At 34.2% G+C, this 17,440-nt stretch overlaps 1 protein-coding gene across 3 annotated transcripts in view; it reads right to left on the bottom strand.

The window, feature by feature from the left end:
* BRINP3 (BMP/retinoic acid inducible neural specific 3) overlaps positions 1 to 17,440 on the bottom strand; it is a 484,417-nt gene that overhangs the window by 149,532 nt on the left and 317,445 nt on the right. For all 3 annotated transcript variants that reach the window (XM_070767931.1, XM_070767930.1, XM_070767929.1), the window contains exon 6: positions 12,041 to 12,277. In XM_070767931.1, coding sequence (XP_070624032.1) covers positions 12,041 to 12,277 — 237 coding nt within the window. The remainder of the gene's footprint in view (positions 1 to 12,040; positions 12,278 to 17,440) is intronic.

Below are 17,440 nucleotides of genomic sequence, written 5' to 3'. Positions count from 1 at the left end.
GAGAAGACTCCTGAGAGTCCCTTGGACTGAAAGGAGATCCAACCAGTCCATTCTGAAGGAGATCAGCCCTGTGTGTTCTTTGGAAGGACTGATGCTAAAGCTGAAACTCCAGTACTTTGGCCACCTCATGTGAAGAGGTGACTCATTGGAAAAGATTCTGATGCTGGGAGGGATTGGGGACAGGAGAAGAAGGGGACGACAGAGGATGAGATGGCTGGATGGCATCACCGACTCGATGGACGTGAGTTTGAGTGAACTCCTGGAGTTGGTGATGGACAGGGAGGCCTGGTGTGCTGCGATTCACGGGGTCACAAAGAGTTGGACACGACTGAGCGACTAAACTGAACTGAACTGAACTGATGGGGACAGTAGGGTTGAATGTGTCAAAATCACATTAACAAATACATACATTGCCTTTCCCTGCTAGCATATAACTGTAGAACTTCAGATAGCAAGATCAAAATATATATTTCTATCTAAAATTGTATGGTTAGAATATGATGTTTTTAGTTGCTTGTGTCTGAAAAGCCAACTGTGCCTGATATTGCGTCTATTCACAAACATTCTGGATCCTCTTCTAGGCATATGGTAAAATGGCACTTCTCTGTTTCCTTTGAAATTAGCCTTGGCTGTAAACTGATCACAGGTAATGGGAGTGCTTTCCAGTAGCTCATACTAACTCCCAGCAATCCATGTAAGAGCCAGGGACAATTTACAGCACTTTTTCCATGGCCTCTATAGCCAAACCACTCCAGATGGTGACACTACCTTCAGCCTGAACCCAGGACTGCAGACAATGCAGTGCAAAGACCCCAGCTAAGCTGTGTGGACACACAATATGAGTGAGAAATTAACTTTTTATAGCTGAGATTTTAGGGGTGTTTATTACTATTGACGTGTTAGCAAGCTGATCTTGACTTACATGGAAACGGAAGCCAAAATGGAGGGCTCAGTCCATGCTGAAGAAAGCAAAAGTGTGCACGTGTGACAATGACTTAGTGGATTGTGGCTGTGTTAGAGACACTGTCAGAGGCTAGAATGATGACCATCACATTAAGCAGTGGAGAAGCATCTGGTAAAACTGTTATCTGTGTTCTTGGTGATAAAGATCATTGCACCCACTAAATGCACAGTGCCAGGGAAGAAGCCAGCAACCAGAATGTTAGTTCTGCTGCTAATGACTGTTTCTGGCAAGGTATGGCAAATTATGACCCTCTGTCACAGTGACACATTGCTCCAGATGGACACTTCACTGTCAGCCCAAGTCCTGGAGGGAACAGCTTACAGAGGACTCCAAGCCAGCTCACCACGGACAAATGGTATGAAAAAAAAAATAATTGTAATGTCATACTCCAAAAAGAATTTTTGACTGTGCATTTCTATAGCTAATTACCTAGATTTTGGGTCTGATACAACCACCTCAAACTTAAAAGACAATTAGTGAGCCTGAAAGCAGAAACAAAAGGGAATAAATAAACAACTAATCAGAGTTGAAAAAGACAAACGCTTCTCAATTCCTAATATTAAAATAATATATTTCGTTACAATGGGCTAGAGCACAGAATAGATTAATTTGTCTTAGGGAATATGTCCCTAAGACGAAAGACGTAAGAACCAGTAAATATTCTCACTGGACAAGGCACCGATAAAGAAGTTTAACACAGTCACATAATTCAAATGAGGGAGGTAGGAAGAGAAATAGAATGAAAAGGAAAAAGAAATAGCAAATTTAGCAAACAGATCTAGGGAGAACTGGGTGTGACTAACTTATAATAGGAAAGAACAAATCTGACTCCAGACTGGATCTGATTCTTTAACTTTAACCTTTGTATTCTATCTCTTTTTCTATAAGTTAAGAATGTCATCAGGGCTTCTCAGGTGGCACTAGTGGTAAAGAACTCTCCTGCCAATACAGGAGACATGCGAAGTGGGTTCAATCCCTGGATTGGGAAGATGCCCTGGAGGAGAGCATGACAACCCACCCCAGTATACTTGCTTGGAGAATCCAGTGGACAGAGAAGCCTAGTTGGCCACAGTCCAAAGGGTCGCTAAGAGATACAACTGAAGTGATTTAGCATGCTCAGATGCAAGAATGTTGCCTGCTGCTGCTGCTGCTGCTAAGTCACTTCAGTCGCGTCGTCTAAAATATACAAGAGTCATTCTCATGGCTCTGACCTTCAAAGGTATAACACTTTTCATTCATATAGAGATTAAAAGTTGCAAAACAGAGAATAATATCTGTCTTGTTAGAGGTTTATAGGAACATCACAACCTGATCTATATAGACAGCAGCAAGAACAAAGGATTCTGAAAGCAAGAAGTTTGCAAAAACCAACTATATCCCTTCCTCTTTTAGTATAAAAGAAGCCTGAATTCGAAATAGGGTGAGATGGTTCTTTGGGACACTAGTCTACCATCTTCTTGGTCTGCTGGCTTTCTGAATAAAGTCACTATTCCTTGCCCCAACAACTCATCTCTCTACTTATTGGCTTGTCATATAGTTAGCAGTATGAGCTTGGACCTGGTAACCACTGGCCCATGAACTTGACTGAACTCCAGGTTAGGGTTAGGGTTAAGTTTAGGTCCATGAAATTAACTGAACTCCAGTGGATAAAACATGAGTTGAAATGAAAAAAAAAAAAAAAAAATGACTGCCAGCTAAAAATCATATGAAGTTTAAGATTTAAAAACATTTAGATTTCCAATGTTTTCCACTTCACATGGTTCAAGCAATTCCTGTGGTGGCAAGATGGTTCTCTAACATTCTACTGACCTTGTTATTCTTTCATATCTGAGAAGGAAAATGAACAGCACTTCCTATAGCTATTGGGGAAACAGAGAATCTTCCATGTCTCTGAGATACTCCTAGGAAATATATTTCTGTGTATCATTGACCCAATTTTTCTATGTCTTGAACTGATCTTTGTAGCTGGGAGAATGGATTCTTGTGATTCATTTGCATTCATCAGAGAGCAGTTCTGGATGTCATTATGAGTTAAGTCCCATAAGCTGTGCATTACTAAGAATGGGAATGGGGGCTCCTGGAAGAAAAATCAGGGTGTTTTATGTCAAAAAAAGAAAAAAAAAACTGAAAGGAAACAGTAGGATTTTATTAAAGTTATAAGATGCAAAATGGATTGATAGTTAAATGTCAAATATTTTATTTAGATATACTTATTTTCCTTGGAAAATAGTCTTTTCCCATGAATTGATAACTAAATATCATCTGAGGGAGAAGCTACTTCTGAGAAAGAAAGTTAAGAATAGTTTAGATAAAAATAACAAGAAAGAAATACATTATTTTTTTAAGTTTGTAAATCAAGTTAACCCAACTTTAATACTACATTTTGCCATAACAGCAGTAGAAAGTTTATCCATTTTCAGATGAATTATCAAATAGACAGTATTCTCTGCAAGTAACATCTAGACAAGTTTATTATCAAGGTGGCCTCCAGCTGCCATTCTTGGTTCATCAAATGAGTATTATTAAATGTAATAGGACATGATCTTGATAACAATCTATGTTGACAGCATACTCTACACCTAGATTTTCTATGCACCAAGTGCTAACACCATTTTTCTAAAGAGTAAAGAAGCCATGTTAAAACTTTCTAAAAGATTTATGTTCTTTATAAATCAGGCCTGTTATTTTTTTTAAGCTTATGTACTACTTCTATCATCATATGACATAGCTACAGGTTAAATTATTGATTCTTATTAATCCAAAAATAATTGAGGATAATTCAGAATGTGACATGGGAAAAATACCACATTGCTATTTAGTTTTTTTTTTTAATTTTTCTGGCAATTTTATTAAATAGTTGCATAATCCAAATTCAAATAAATTGTGGTTTTAATGATTTAGATGTATTGGTAAAACTGTAAAGACTTCCAGCTTTTTCATTAGGTTTCAATCCTTGATACTAACCTGGGTAGAAATTATCTCTAAATAATTGGTAACATACTTTTTGTTTTTATCTAATTAAATATAATATATAAACTAGTTTTTGTTTGGCACTGTGACTGTGAGGGTGCATGTGAGGGTTTTTTCTCTGCCTCTGTTTTTCTCTGTATCTTTCCCTATATGCTCTATTTTGCTATAATCAGTGTTGCATATATGCCATCATTATTTCTTATTAAATAACATTCATTTGTTTCTCAAAATATAAAGGTAGAGAATGGATAGATTTGTTTAAAATATAAATATTTCAACCGATACTTCTCTCAGATGGCAATATATGAAAAGAGAAATACATTCCATTTTGGAATTTTCTGAGGCTTTTATTTGCAGGCTATAAAAGGTACATTTTCCAGGACTCTTTTTAACAGGACAAAATGAATCCTACCTAATCAAATAAAAAAGAGCTTAGCATTATATGCTAATCAGATATACTTTTATTCATGGTGATAACAGACAACACTGATTTTACTGATTTAGTTTTACTCAGTAGCAATAGAAAACACATACAACAGAAAGATATTTGCAAGTTATCCTGACCTGATACAATTTGCAGTACATTTTGTATTTTTGTGTGTGTGATGGCAGGCATCTGCATTCTGTATGGTTACTATGTGTACTCTAATTTACACACTTCTATACTTAACGCTATTCGTACTTAAGAAAGTATTTCCTATATGCATACACATTATTCTATTTTGATAAAATAACAGGTACAAATATTTTTTCCTCAGTTTCAATCAAAATAACTTTTAGATATATTATTTGCATTTGAAATGCAAATTTTAAATAAAAAAAAAACATATAAGCTAATTTGAGTTAAATGTGAAAGTAACCTAAAATCCCACTCTAACTTGCATAGTCTACCTAGAATACACCTGTATTTGAATTTTAGGCTTGTGGACACATATACACAAATAACTGTGCATTTTACCTAAAATTCAAGGAGACTTCTAAAGAGTTTCCTTGACACACTGTCACTGCTTTCCCAATCACTAGGAGTATGAAATAAGCTGGTGCGTTTCCTTACAGTCAAGGTACCAAGAATAATGTCTGTCAACTTAAAGGTACCTGTGGCGGGTAGGAACAATTTAGAAATCTTTTCCCAATTAAGTACCTGCCTCAAAATTCTTGTATTTTCTTTACCTCTATGAGGTAAAATGTTTTATTTCTCAATAAAAAGCTCTTTTAAAATCTATCAAATGTGGTTACCCACAGATTTCACTAGTTTTGAGAGAATTCCAGTAAAAACAGAATATTTTATCAGTTGTTTAGTTCCAAGAGTGAATGTTATCTTTTGCTAAAGATCTAATATAGTAATAAAATTTGGGGTTCATTTTTAACTATCTATATGTTGAAATTGATAAAAGAATACCCTCCACACTACCTATGAAGGATCATAAAATTTATAGCAAACTAAGATCACTCCTCCCATTAGGTACGAATCAGCTAAATACACTAGGCACCAATTGAAACAAAGAATTAAATATAAACATTTTCAACATTATAGACAGTTTCAGAAATATCATGCAAAAAAATAGATTTATCCTGTAAATCATTGTTTTCTCAATATTAACACAAGTGAACCAGTATGATGAGTCCAGTTTTAAACTCAAGATGGGCAATCCAAATATGAGTTAAGATTAAAGCATCTGATTGTATTAATAATATTACCATTAAACTAATAGTTTAAAACCTCTGGACATTGAATATTTCTGACTAAATTTTGACTAAATTACTACCATTTAGGCATATACTATGTAGCAAAATTTTAAAATATTGATTCACTTATTCTGAGATTGTGTTCTTTATATTGTTTAGATATCAAAATTCTTATTTTTATTTTTAAAGTTGCAATTAAATTATGCTATAAATACAGTAAGATGCACATAAGCATACACCCAGAAAATTTTCAGAAACCCAACATACAATGGTAACCAACCCGTGGATTAAGGAATCTTGAGTTTTTAATACCAAATAAGACATGCAGACCTTTATCCATTGCATTAGCCCTTGCCTCAGCAAAAGCATCATAATCCTGATTTGGACTAGCACAGCTCAAATTTGCCCACTGGGAAATGGCAACCCACTCCAGTATTCTTGCCTAGAAAATCCCATGGACAGAGGAGGCTGGTGGGCTAGAGTCCATGGGGTTGCAAAGAGTCAGAAATGGTTGAGCCACTGAGCACATACACACATATAAATATATGTATATATTTCAATTTCTTTTTGCAATATGTATATACTTCAGTTTTTTTTTCAATTTGATATTAGAGAGATTTATTCATATTATTCTGGATGGATAGTTTTATCCCTTACCTTTATAGAATGCCACTGTGTATATATACACAATTTTTTACTCTGTCTTTGTGGATGAACATTTAGTAGTTTTCACCTTAATATTATTAAGCATAACGCTACTGTGAACATTCTTGTATATTTTTGGGTATTCATTGTTGCAAATATGTACATATTTCTTTTGGATTTCTATCTAAACAGTCTAAACCTTCCTCTATTTATCTATTTGACCCAGATAATTTTTCTTCTGTTTTATCCTTTATTGTCTTATTATAGGGTGATCAAAAATGTTTTATCTTATTTTCTTAGCTATAAACATTTTTCTTATTTTAGTAGATATTCCAGATATTATTCTTGATTTATTTCACTCTAATGCAAAATACATCTCTTAAGCACATCCTCAACAATGCTAGTAACTTGGGATCCTTAGAAACTCTTTCCATTTACCACCCATTATTACACTATTGTCATACATTAAAATCTTACATATATTTTATTTTCAGATAACCTCATAATTATTATTTTGTACAGGTGGTATTCACTTATACTTTTTCACATACATTTGCCATCTCTGGCATTCCTCTTCCCCTTTACATGGTCAAGTTTCCATTAGCATTTCTTGTCTGAACACATCTTTATTTTCACCTTCATTTTTTTTTAGTGGTACATAATTCTAGATTGTTATATTTTTAGCACTTTAAAGATGCCAAAATCTGTTTGTGTTTTTGTTTTGATAAGTCAAGCTTATTATTAGTCCAATGGAAGTAATGTTTTTCTTTTTTCTCTAGTTATATTGGAAGAATTTTATTCTTTTTTTCAACAGATATGCCTAACTGTGATTTTGCTTGACTTTACTTTTCTTTGTATTCATTGTGCTTTTTGAATCTGTAGGTTGAATTTGGGTTTTCAGTTTTTAAAAAATCTATATCCTTTACATTTTTCCCTAGGTGTATCCCATTTTCCCCTTCATTCTTCTTGTGTCTCAAACTAAAATACCTTAGACCCTTCAAGCATATCTCACATGCTTCTCATGCATCTATCCAATATTTTGTTGTTGGTTTCCTCACTGATCCCATGTTACCATTTCGATTTTATTTTCTTGTCTCCATGGTCACTGATCCTGTCATCCACTAAGCCAAGATTTCTACTAGAACAAAATTTTGAGTTATTGATTTCAGATACTGAGTTTTGATGTTTTAGAATGTCCTTTAGTTTGTTTCATAAATCACCCAAATCTCGGGTGACTTCTGCACTACTCCATCTATTTTATCCTTCCTTTCCTTTCATTTTTTGAACATTTTCATGATAACTATGTGAAATTTGTTCTTCAGTTCAGTCCAGTCACTCAGTCGTGTCTGACTCTTTGCGACCCCATGAATCGCAGCACGCCAGGCCTCCCTGTCCATCACCAACTCCCGGAGTTCACCCAGACTCACGTCCATCGAGTCAGTGATGCCATCCAGCCATCTCATCCTTTGTCGTCCCCTTCTCCTCCTGCCCCCAATCCCTCCCAGTATCAGAGTCTTTTCAAATGGGTCAACTCTTCGCATGAGGTGGCCAAAGTACTGGAATTTAAGCTTCAGTGTCATTCCTTCCAAAGAAATCCCAGGGCTGATCTCCTTCAGAATGGACTGGTTGGATGTCCTTGCAGTCCAAGGGACTCTCAAGAGTCTTCTCCAACACCACAGTTCAAAAGCATCAATTCTTCGGCACTCAGCCTTCTTCACAGTCCAACTCACATCCATACATGACCACAGGAAAAACCATAGCCTTGACTAGACGGACCTTTGTTGGCAAAGTAATGTCTCTGCTTTTGAATATGCTATCTAGGTTGGTCATAACTTTCCTTCCAAGCAGTAAGCGTCTTTTAATTTTATGGCTGCAGTCACCATCTGCAGTGATTTTGGAGCCCCCCAAAATAAAGTCTGTCGCTGTTTCCATTGTTTCCCCATCTATTTCCCATGAAGTGATGGGACCGGATGCCATGATCTTCGTTTTCTGAATGTTGAGCTTTAAGCCAACTTTTTCACTCTCCTCCTTCACTTTCATCAAGAGGCTTTTGAGTTCCTTTTCACTTTCTGCCATAAGGGTGGTGTCATCTGCATATCTGAGGTTATTGATAAATCTCCCAGCAATCTTGATTGTTCTTACTAATTTCTATATCTGAAACATCTTACATCTGTTGTTGGTTCATGTGCGCTCAGTCTCTTAGTCATGTCTAACTCTTTGTGACCCCAGCGGGCTCCTGACCAAGGAGTTTTTTTCAGGCAAGAATACAGGAGCATGTTGCCATTTCCTCCTCCAGGGGATCTTCCCAAGCCAGGGATCGAACCCACTTCTCCTGCAGGCAGATTGTTTACCAGTGAATGACGTGGGAGGCCTGGTTTCTTTTCCGTTTGATATTAGCCTTAAGGTCTACTCACATGCTGATGATTAGAGATTTATGTTCATCATAAATAAAAGGAATTGCAGAGGTTTTAGAAAACTTTTTTCCTCTAAAGAGGCCACCCTCTTTATATTTAACAAACATCATATGGAGTTGATCCTTTAAGGATAACCTCTTTAGTATCAAGATTTGAGCTGTATCTGTGCTGTTATGCTTACATAAAACTCAATCTAGCTCTGACTCTCCCCTGTTCTTAGGGCATGATGCTTCAGGGCTTTCTGTTACGGACCTAGTGAGCATATGCTACTTCAGGCCCGTAACACTGAAGAAGATTCAGTTCTATCATGCAGAAGTTTTTAGTTTATCTCTTTAGTCATCTGCCACAGGTTAAGGCGAGTGTCTTAAAGAGGGTGCTGAACATATATTTAAAACTCCTTAAGCCTCTAATTTTTTTAGTTCAATCAATTGTGACTGCAAAATTTTCATCTGATTTCTCTGTCCTGGAATACCAGCATTTTCCAGGGGCTAGTCCTAAATTTTCAGTTTCATACTCTGCCCTGAAATGACAAAAGCACTTTAAGGAAAAGCAGTTCTAGAAACACAGTGGTACTTCCTCATTCTCTCTGGAGTATCCCATCCTTTCCTGTTCTATTTTCAATCTCCTCCCTCTGGAGAGCTTTTATCCCTCAAGCACTTGAAAGTCTGTGGTAAATTTCATCTGCTTGCAAAGATTTTTGAATATGTTTTAGCATCCAGCACTATCTAAAATTCAGCAAATATCTTGGGGTAGATTAAACTTCTTTAAGCCTATTGAGTCTAAAATTTTGTCATTCTACTCTCCACAACCATTAGAAGCTTTGCTGGTTTCTTTTTCGCCCATCAGCCACTCTGCTTGGTGAAATGATGAGTCCTCAGCCTCTGTTCACATAGGTAAGCAAATTAATGAATAAAACAAGAAAGAAAGAAGGAAAGAAGGACAGAAAGGAAGCAAAGTAGAAAGAAAGAAAAAAAAAAAGTTATGAATCCTAAGCTTATATCTTGTGCCAGGAATTTTAGTCCATGCAGTTGTGACTTTTATGATCTATTATATATTTAAATGTATAATTTTAAAAACTATTCAACTTTTAGTTACTATCAACAGATGTATTGGCCTACTTCAATCTACAACATATCACCTGAAACAAAACCCCCACCTTTCACTTGGTGATTTTCTAAAATATTCTCTCAAAGCAAAATAATAGGGGCAGCATTCCTATGTGAGTTCTACAGACTTGGGGCTTCTAAGATTCTCTGATCTAACATGCCATACACTGTAATATGTAGACAGAAGGTTTGTTTTTTCTCTTCAAATCTAACCCTAAGAAGACTATTTTATATTATAGCTTATCTAAAAGTATTGCATTTCATCATTATTTTTAAACATCAGATGGTTCTACTTGAATATAAAATTAGGTTTCTAATATGTTACTTATGAGTGTTCTATTGAAAAACTAAAAGGAAGAGTTTGAGTTTAGAAATTCATTCTGACAATGTCGAGAAACTGCTTAATTCTAGACAGGTTTTCCTTTTTATATAAAGAGAAATATTACTAAAATTGAGGAGGATAATTTATTATACACTATTTTGATTAATATATACATATATATATATTTATAAAGAAAATATGTATCTATGAACTCTTCGTAGGTCTATTACTTTCCATTTTATTTTATAATTTTGTGGTTCTACTATGCAAAATGGTGAGGGCTTATTGAAATCATCTATATTGTTTTTCTTGTCTGATGTTAGCTGTGGGCTTGTCATATACAGCCTTTATTATGTTAAGATATGTTTTTTTTATGCCTAAATTAAGGGTGTTTATTGTGAACATATAGTAAATTTCATTGTCATTGTTTTAAGTGAGTTCAGTTAAATGAATCACTGACAAAATTATAACTTTCAAGAATATAATCTGACCTCTTGGCAATTAAAACCTCTTTGCCAATTTGAAACTTAGTCATATCCAACACTTTTGACTAAATGCTACATAATTATACTTAGCACATTCTGAGGATTTTTATTATTCTATTAATAAGAATGATCATATATGTTATTATCATCATTTTTCATTTCATGTTGAGGCACTCAACTTTTTATTAAAGTTCATTGCTTTATGAAATGAAGGCCATTACAGGTAACATAGTCTATTTTATATGTAACAATATGGGAAACACAAGTATGCACTCATAAAAATTCAGAAATAGCAGAAACAAACTCCACAGACATTACTAGATCAAAGCTGATCTAAATTTGGTTTAAAAATAAGTAGTAGAGTAAAAGTGCACATTCATGAGATTCCCTTTAATGTGAAGAAAGTATAGAAAAATCCTTCTCTGGATCTTGCCTCAGAAGTGGAACTCAGGGCCCATGAGAATAGTCCAGAAAGGAATCGGAGGTATTGGACTAAGAATGCCACCTGCCATGTCAGTAAACACAAGCTGTCTGGACTTTGAGCCACCACAGCTGCCCCAGCGTGAGCCCTGAGTGAATGCAAGATGGAAACAGGATGCAAACCATCAACCTATCAGATACTGCAGCAGCCCTGCCAGGTTGCACCCTAAGGTGACTCAGGAAAAGCATAGGATACTGGCCCCAAAACCTGAAGTGCATAATACAGGAAAGACTTCCATCAGCCTTGACTTTTCATCTGCTCTTACATTGAAATAGAGAAGGAAATAGCAATGCACTCCAGTATTCTTGCCTGAAAAATCCTATGGACAGAGGAACCTAGTGAGCCATAGTCCAGGGTCTATGGGGTCACAAAAGTGTCGGACACAACTTAGATACTAAACAACAACAGTACACAGAAAAGCAGTAAATTCCTTAACTTCAGATGTCTGGTTTTCCTTAATCAACAGAATCGATGTTCCAACTACCTGGTTTTTGTTCTAAAAACTCCTCTGTAATGCTGGCTCCTCCCTTACCACTTGGGGCCATCCTTCAGAGCGACCTGAGAGTTCTGTCTCTTCAGAGCTCTCGAAGAGCTCAGAAAATCCACCAAATAAAGCATAATTACATAATTCTCAACTTCTAGGCTGTGCACTTTTTTCAGTCCATAGTTTAAATTCTTATATTGAAAAAGGTAGGGACCTTCTTTATTAAATGATTAATATGTCAGCTCAAGAGAGGGCTGGGTTCTACTACCATAGTACATAGCATACAAAAAGTACCACATAGGGTTTCAGTAAAATACTGAATAACCAACAATAAAAGCAATATCCACAAAGAATAATAAGAACAAATTGAATAAATTTCTTCCAAGTATGTAATAGTTTCTTCCAAAAGGGTAAAATTGTCTGTTCAATATAACATTTTTTTTGGTGAAGTTTAGAAGTGTTAGATAAAAATATATGTCTTACCTGATTCCTCAAAGTCAATGTTGTAGGCTTTCCAGGTTTCAGTTATGCGAAGAAGATTCTCTTCCATGGCTTGAATGTCCATGGAAGGGCAATTGCATTCTGGGAACTTGGGGCCACAATGACACCAGCAATCATTGTCCTTGCAGATAAACTCTCCCTCTGAGTTGCAAGCAATATAGCTCAAAGCTGCTTGTACAAAACGCTCCTGAAGGTAGTCTGGAAGTAGGACTTGCAGCCCTTAAGGAACAAACCGAAAAAGGAAATTCATTTTGATAAAGGCCAAAATATAATACATAATTACAATATTCAGAAAATGTCAAAAATGTAGCATATTAAGTTACAGGTTTATGCATATTTTAATATGATCATTAGAAAAATTACTGAATTTTGAAAAATTTTCAACTGTTTATCATTTTTTTCAACATATACTAACTCCAAGCACTTTTCAAGAATCTGGGAAATTATAAAACATTTAATATCTCAAACTATCTGATTTTATTTTTTAAATTGACTTAATTGGCTATTTGAATTTATTGATCAGAATATTTGATTATTTTATGTAATGTAGATAGAATTTACCTTTATATATTTTGAAATGAGATGTATGCATTTCTTTTCCACTTATTTTCAAATACTTCCAATATTTTTATTTTACCTTCAAACTATCAGCTCATCTCTACTTAGATATTATTTGCAGCATTGGCAAAAGTGTTATGAAATGTTGCTGTATCTCATGTCATTAAAACATGTAACTTTATATGAGTATGTTTTTCAAATGATCACTTCAATTGACTACAGGGAAGTCATAGAGAGACTGAGTTGTTTCACTGATTATTCCTCATCAGTCATAGTGATACAGTTTATTACTTTTCAACATGCAAGTTAAGTTACTAATTCTTAAGAATATATTAAGAATAAAAATAAGGCTATCAAAAATATTTAGGGATCTCTACTTGTTTTACATTTAAGCATTTGCTACAAAAATCTAATCAAAAGGGTAAATATTCAATATAATCAGTAGGTAAAAATAAACATAAAAGTAAAGGAAAATTTATTCAATAACTCATAGCAATTTACCACAAAATTTGATTTTTACCTCCTTTACATGCTTCCTTTCTAACAAAAAAAACCAAAGCAAAACAAAACAAAAACACATTTTTTTATATATAATCATTATCTACAACTTTAATTTAACTAAAATCATGAATTAACATTTAGGGGAAAAAGTCTATCATGTAAAAATCTTGACAATTGTACTTATCTCATTCTTTCAGACAAATGCTACCATAGATTGGTCAAGAAAAGTACTCAACACATATTTATTACTTTACTATTCATTTTTATTTCATCTCAAATAAATATTGAATGCCTTCCATTTGGAAGAGACTTTCTAGGAAAAGTATAATATGAAAATGACCAATTCTTGCCCTAAAGGCATTTGCAATATATTTAGTAGAAGAAGCAATATAATATATAATATTAGATGTATACAATGATATTATACAATATTTCACTAGGTATAATTAATTGGTAAAGCAACCACATTAGGTTCATAAGATTAATAAAACCTTTAATTAAAAAGGTAGACTGGAACATTATTTGATGTTTGATACATGGATAGTTTTCAACTTTAAGAGATTTGATGGGCCATGGGATAATACATTAGCAATATCACACACAAATGAACTATGGAACATATTCTTTAAAATAGCAATTAGCAATATTGTTTTAATTCATGTGCACTATGAGAATGCAATGAGTGAGTTGTTTAGAAAAATAGATCCAGGGTAATGTTATTGGGGCTCTTATTTCAGGATGAAGTACAGGGAATTAGTTCACTTGTATTTAAATGATGTTTAACCATGAAAGTACTCTGAGTAGTACTTTAATTTATATGCAAAAGATATAAAGAAAAAATTAATTTAGACAGAAAACTAAAAATATCTAAACCAAAAAATAGGGGATAAAAAGGCAATTTTTTAGGAGACAGGAGAAGATGAATGGGATCTCCTAGACAGTACTTTATATGATGTAAGGCAGGTGAAATATGTCAAATGACTTGGAGGAGTAAACTGGTAAAGCTAGATATAGTCTTAAATGTCTAGTCCTGTAGGTCATCAAATGACTGTATACTTCAGAAATATCTAATATCTGAAAATACTGATATTCAGTGTTAAAAACTGGCTAAGTCAGAGTCCCTGTTAATGAGACTCAGGACTTTGGACCAGATATATGGAACCCACTGATTATCTCAATTAAAAAAAAATTAAAAATGAAAAGAAAATCAGAGAATTTATGTAACACTTAAAATGTTATAAACCAAGTAGTTACAGTATAATTTTCAATCTGTAAAAATGATAGTGCCTTAGCAGAAATAGAAAAGGGTGGAAAAGTAATTTGAGAAGGAAAGACTGATGGCAGAAAATGATGAGTTTAGCTTTAGACATGCAAGGATTTCTGTTGCATGTTATCTCTGCTTTATATCTATCTATCTGTCTAAAGAAAGGAAACTGATATTCTGTAAAACCATACTAAAAATAACAATTTTTTTTGGAAAAGAGATTTACAGTCAGACCACTCAAAACTCTTTAACTTTACAACCAGATCATTAATGTAAACAATAATTAATACCTAGAGAGAAAACTTGGACTGTTTTAACAGACAACTCAGAGGGATTGAAGGCCGTCCTACAGACATTTTGTTAATGTACAGAACCAACAGAGTAAAAATACTGATGAAACCATTATTAGAAAGCCTCCTCGATTGTGAGACAAAGCTAAGGAAGAAGAGTTCTGAGCCTAGGGGATATTGTGAAAGTAAGCATGTGAGGCAGGGCTAGTGTTACAAGCTGAAAACCCATTGAGTAAAATATAACCATGTCCAGTATTGGAGGACCAGTTTTTTTCAACCAAACTTCTCACTAGGAACAACTAGAAAATATAGAAGGCATATTAAAATAATCTGTCTATACTATATAGTGCAGGGAACTATAATCAATATCTTATAATGCAAAATAATCTAAAAAGTATGTGCAGAGAGATTCTTACATATATATACATATATATGTATGTATATATATATATATATATATGGCACAAAATCACTTTCCTGTACACTTGAAACTAACATGACATTGTAAATAAACTATAATTCAACTTCTAAAAATCTGTTCAAAAGGATCCAAGTCCAATAAAAGTGAGGATGTCTAGAACTACCATGACAAGAAAAGGATCCCTGAGGTGCAAACCACACAGCTTTTGTCTTAGAGTTTTGTCCAGTTAGCAAATCAAAAACTGAAGTTTAGAGCCAGTCATGATAAAGATAGTAAATTGCTCCAGATTTGTAGAAATACATAAGGGCTATATACTCAAGCAGTAATTAAACAAAAAATTAGATTTCATAGGTTTAAAGCATACTTTCAAAGAAGTCAATTAAAATGGATTGAAATGCTACTGCAAATCAAAGTAAACCTTCTCTGGAGAAAGAAAACATCAAGAATTTTAAATTATTTTTGTAAAGCACAGCATCAAAATTTAATAAAAATAATGAGCACATAAATAAGAAAGAATAGTTTATCAAAAATGAACTGTAAATTAATTTCAGTCACCCAATAAAGAATTAAGCAAACACTGTAGACAATTTTGACAAAGAATTGGAAACTAAAAATTATAACCAAATGGAAATTCTTCAAATAAAGTATATATACATACATACAAACACACGCACACATACATATAGGAGTTACCAATAATAGATTTAATAGCAGACTAGACACAGCTGAAAGGATAAACAGCAAACTGGTATATGTCATAAAAAATATTGAACACAGAATACTAAAATGGCAAATGGATATAAAGAACAGAAAAGAGTAGAAAGGACACAGTTCAGTCGCTCAGTCATGTCTGACTCTTTGCAATCCCGTGGACTGCAGCACATCAGGTCTCCCTGTCCATCAACTCCCGGAGTCCACTCAAACTCAGATCTATTGAGTCAGTGATGCCATCCAACCATCTCATCCTCTGCCATTCCCTTCTCCTCCTGTCTTCAATCTTTCCCAGCATCACGGTCTTTTCAAAACAAGAGTCAGTCCTTTGCTTCAGGTGGCCAAAGTATTGGAGTTTCAGCTTCAGCATCAGTCCTCCCAACGAATATTCAAGACTGATTTCCTTTAGGATGGACTGGTTGTATCTCCTTGCAGTCCAAGGTACTTTCAAGAGTCTTCCCCAACACCACAGTTCAAAAGCATCAATTCTTCAGCGCTCAGATTTCTTTATAGTCCAACTCTCACATCCACACATGACTACTGGAAAAACCATAGCTTTGACTAGACAGACCTTTGTTGGCAAAGTATTATCTCCACTTTTTAATATGCTGTCTAGGTTGGATATGACTTTTCTTCCAAAAGAAAAGACACATAGGTCATAACTAAATTATCTAAAAACACAGTTAATTGGAACTTCATGATGAGAGTAGGGAAAGAAAGAAGCAATATTTGGCAAATAAAAATTTAAGAAATTTAAGAAATTCCTGGGAGATGAATAAAGTTCTAATTTGCATCACACAAACATAAAGTCTAGTAAGATAGACAATTGTGAAAATGATCAGCTGACCAGAGATCCTCAGTGCTGTATAGCTCATGTCTCAATGGGCATGAGTTTGAGCAAGCTCTGGGAGATGGTGAAGGTCAGGGAATCCCAGCATGCTGCAGTCCATGGGGTCACAAAGAGACAGACACACCTGAGTGACTGAACAAAAAATAGCTCATGTCCTACCTAAAGGAATATGAAGAGGGTGAAAAACTAAGGACTCCCTTGAATGTGATGAAGTTGACATCTAAAATTTTTATCATACATTAAATAGATCAAAAGTAGGTAATCTCTTATATTATAAATATCTTAAAATAAAAATATTACATCATATATCTGTATGTACTGATGGAACCTAATCCCAGCAATCTGGCATCAATATTCTCCTTTAAAAAGAATAAATGAGCAATGTGTGTGTGTGTGTGTGTGTGTGTGTGTGTGTGTGCTCTCCTTGATGTCACCATTTCATTTCACTGTCCTACAAGTTTTTGTACTAATATATTACATTTTATTACTAAACATCTTTTTTTAATCACAGTCATATCTCTACTATAAAAATCAATGATTGAAAATATAAATATGTTTTTCTGAAACATAAATAATACAAAATTTTGTAGCATGAATTACATAAAATAGTTTTCTAATAATGAAAATAATTTTAAAAATCACTATGATTTGAATTATCATGATTACTGATAATATGCAATTAAATAGTTATATGTATTACAAGGATTGGCAACTTTTAAAGACATATGTTATCTGTTCCTTGAAAATGCATGATTTAATGAATTGATAGAGCTTTGTTAATTACTGT

The sequence above is a fragment of the Bos indicus genome, chromosome 16 (assembly GCF_029378745.1).
Source record: "Bos indicus isolate NIAB-ARS_2022 breed Sahiwal x Tharparkar chromosome 16, NIAB-ARS_B.indTharparkar_mat_pri_1.0, whole genome shotgun sequence".
In the NCBI taxonomy this organism is placed as follows: Eukaryota; Metazoa; Chordata; class Mammalia; order Artiodactyla; family Bovidae; genus Bos; species Bos indicus.
This window is presented reverse-complemented; position numbering and strand designations above follow the sequence as displayed.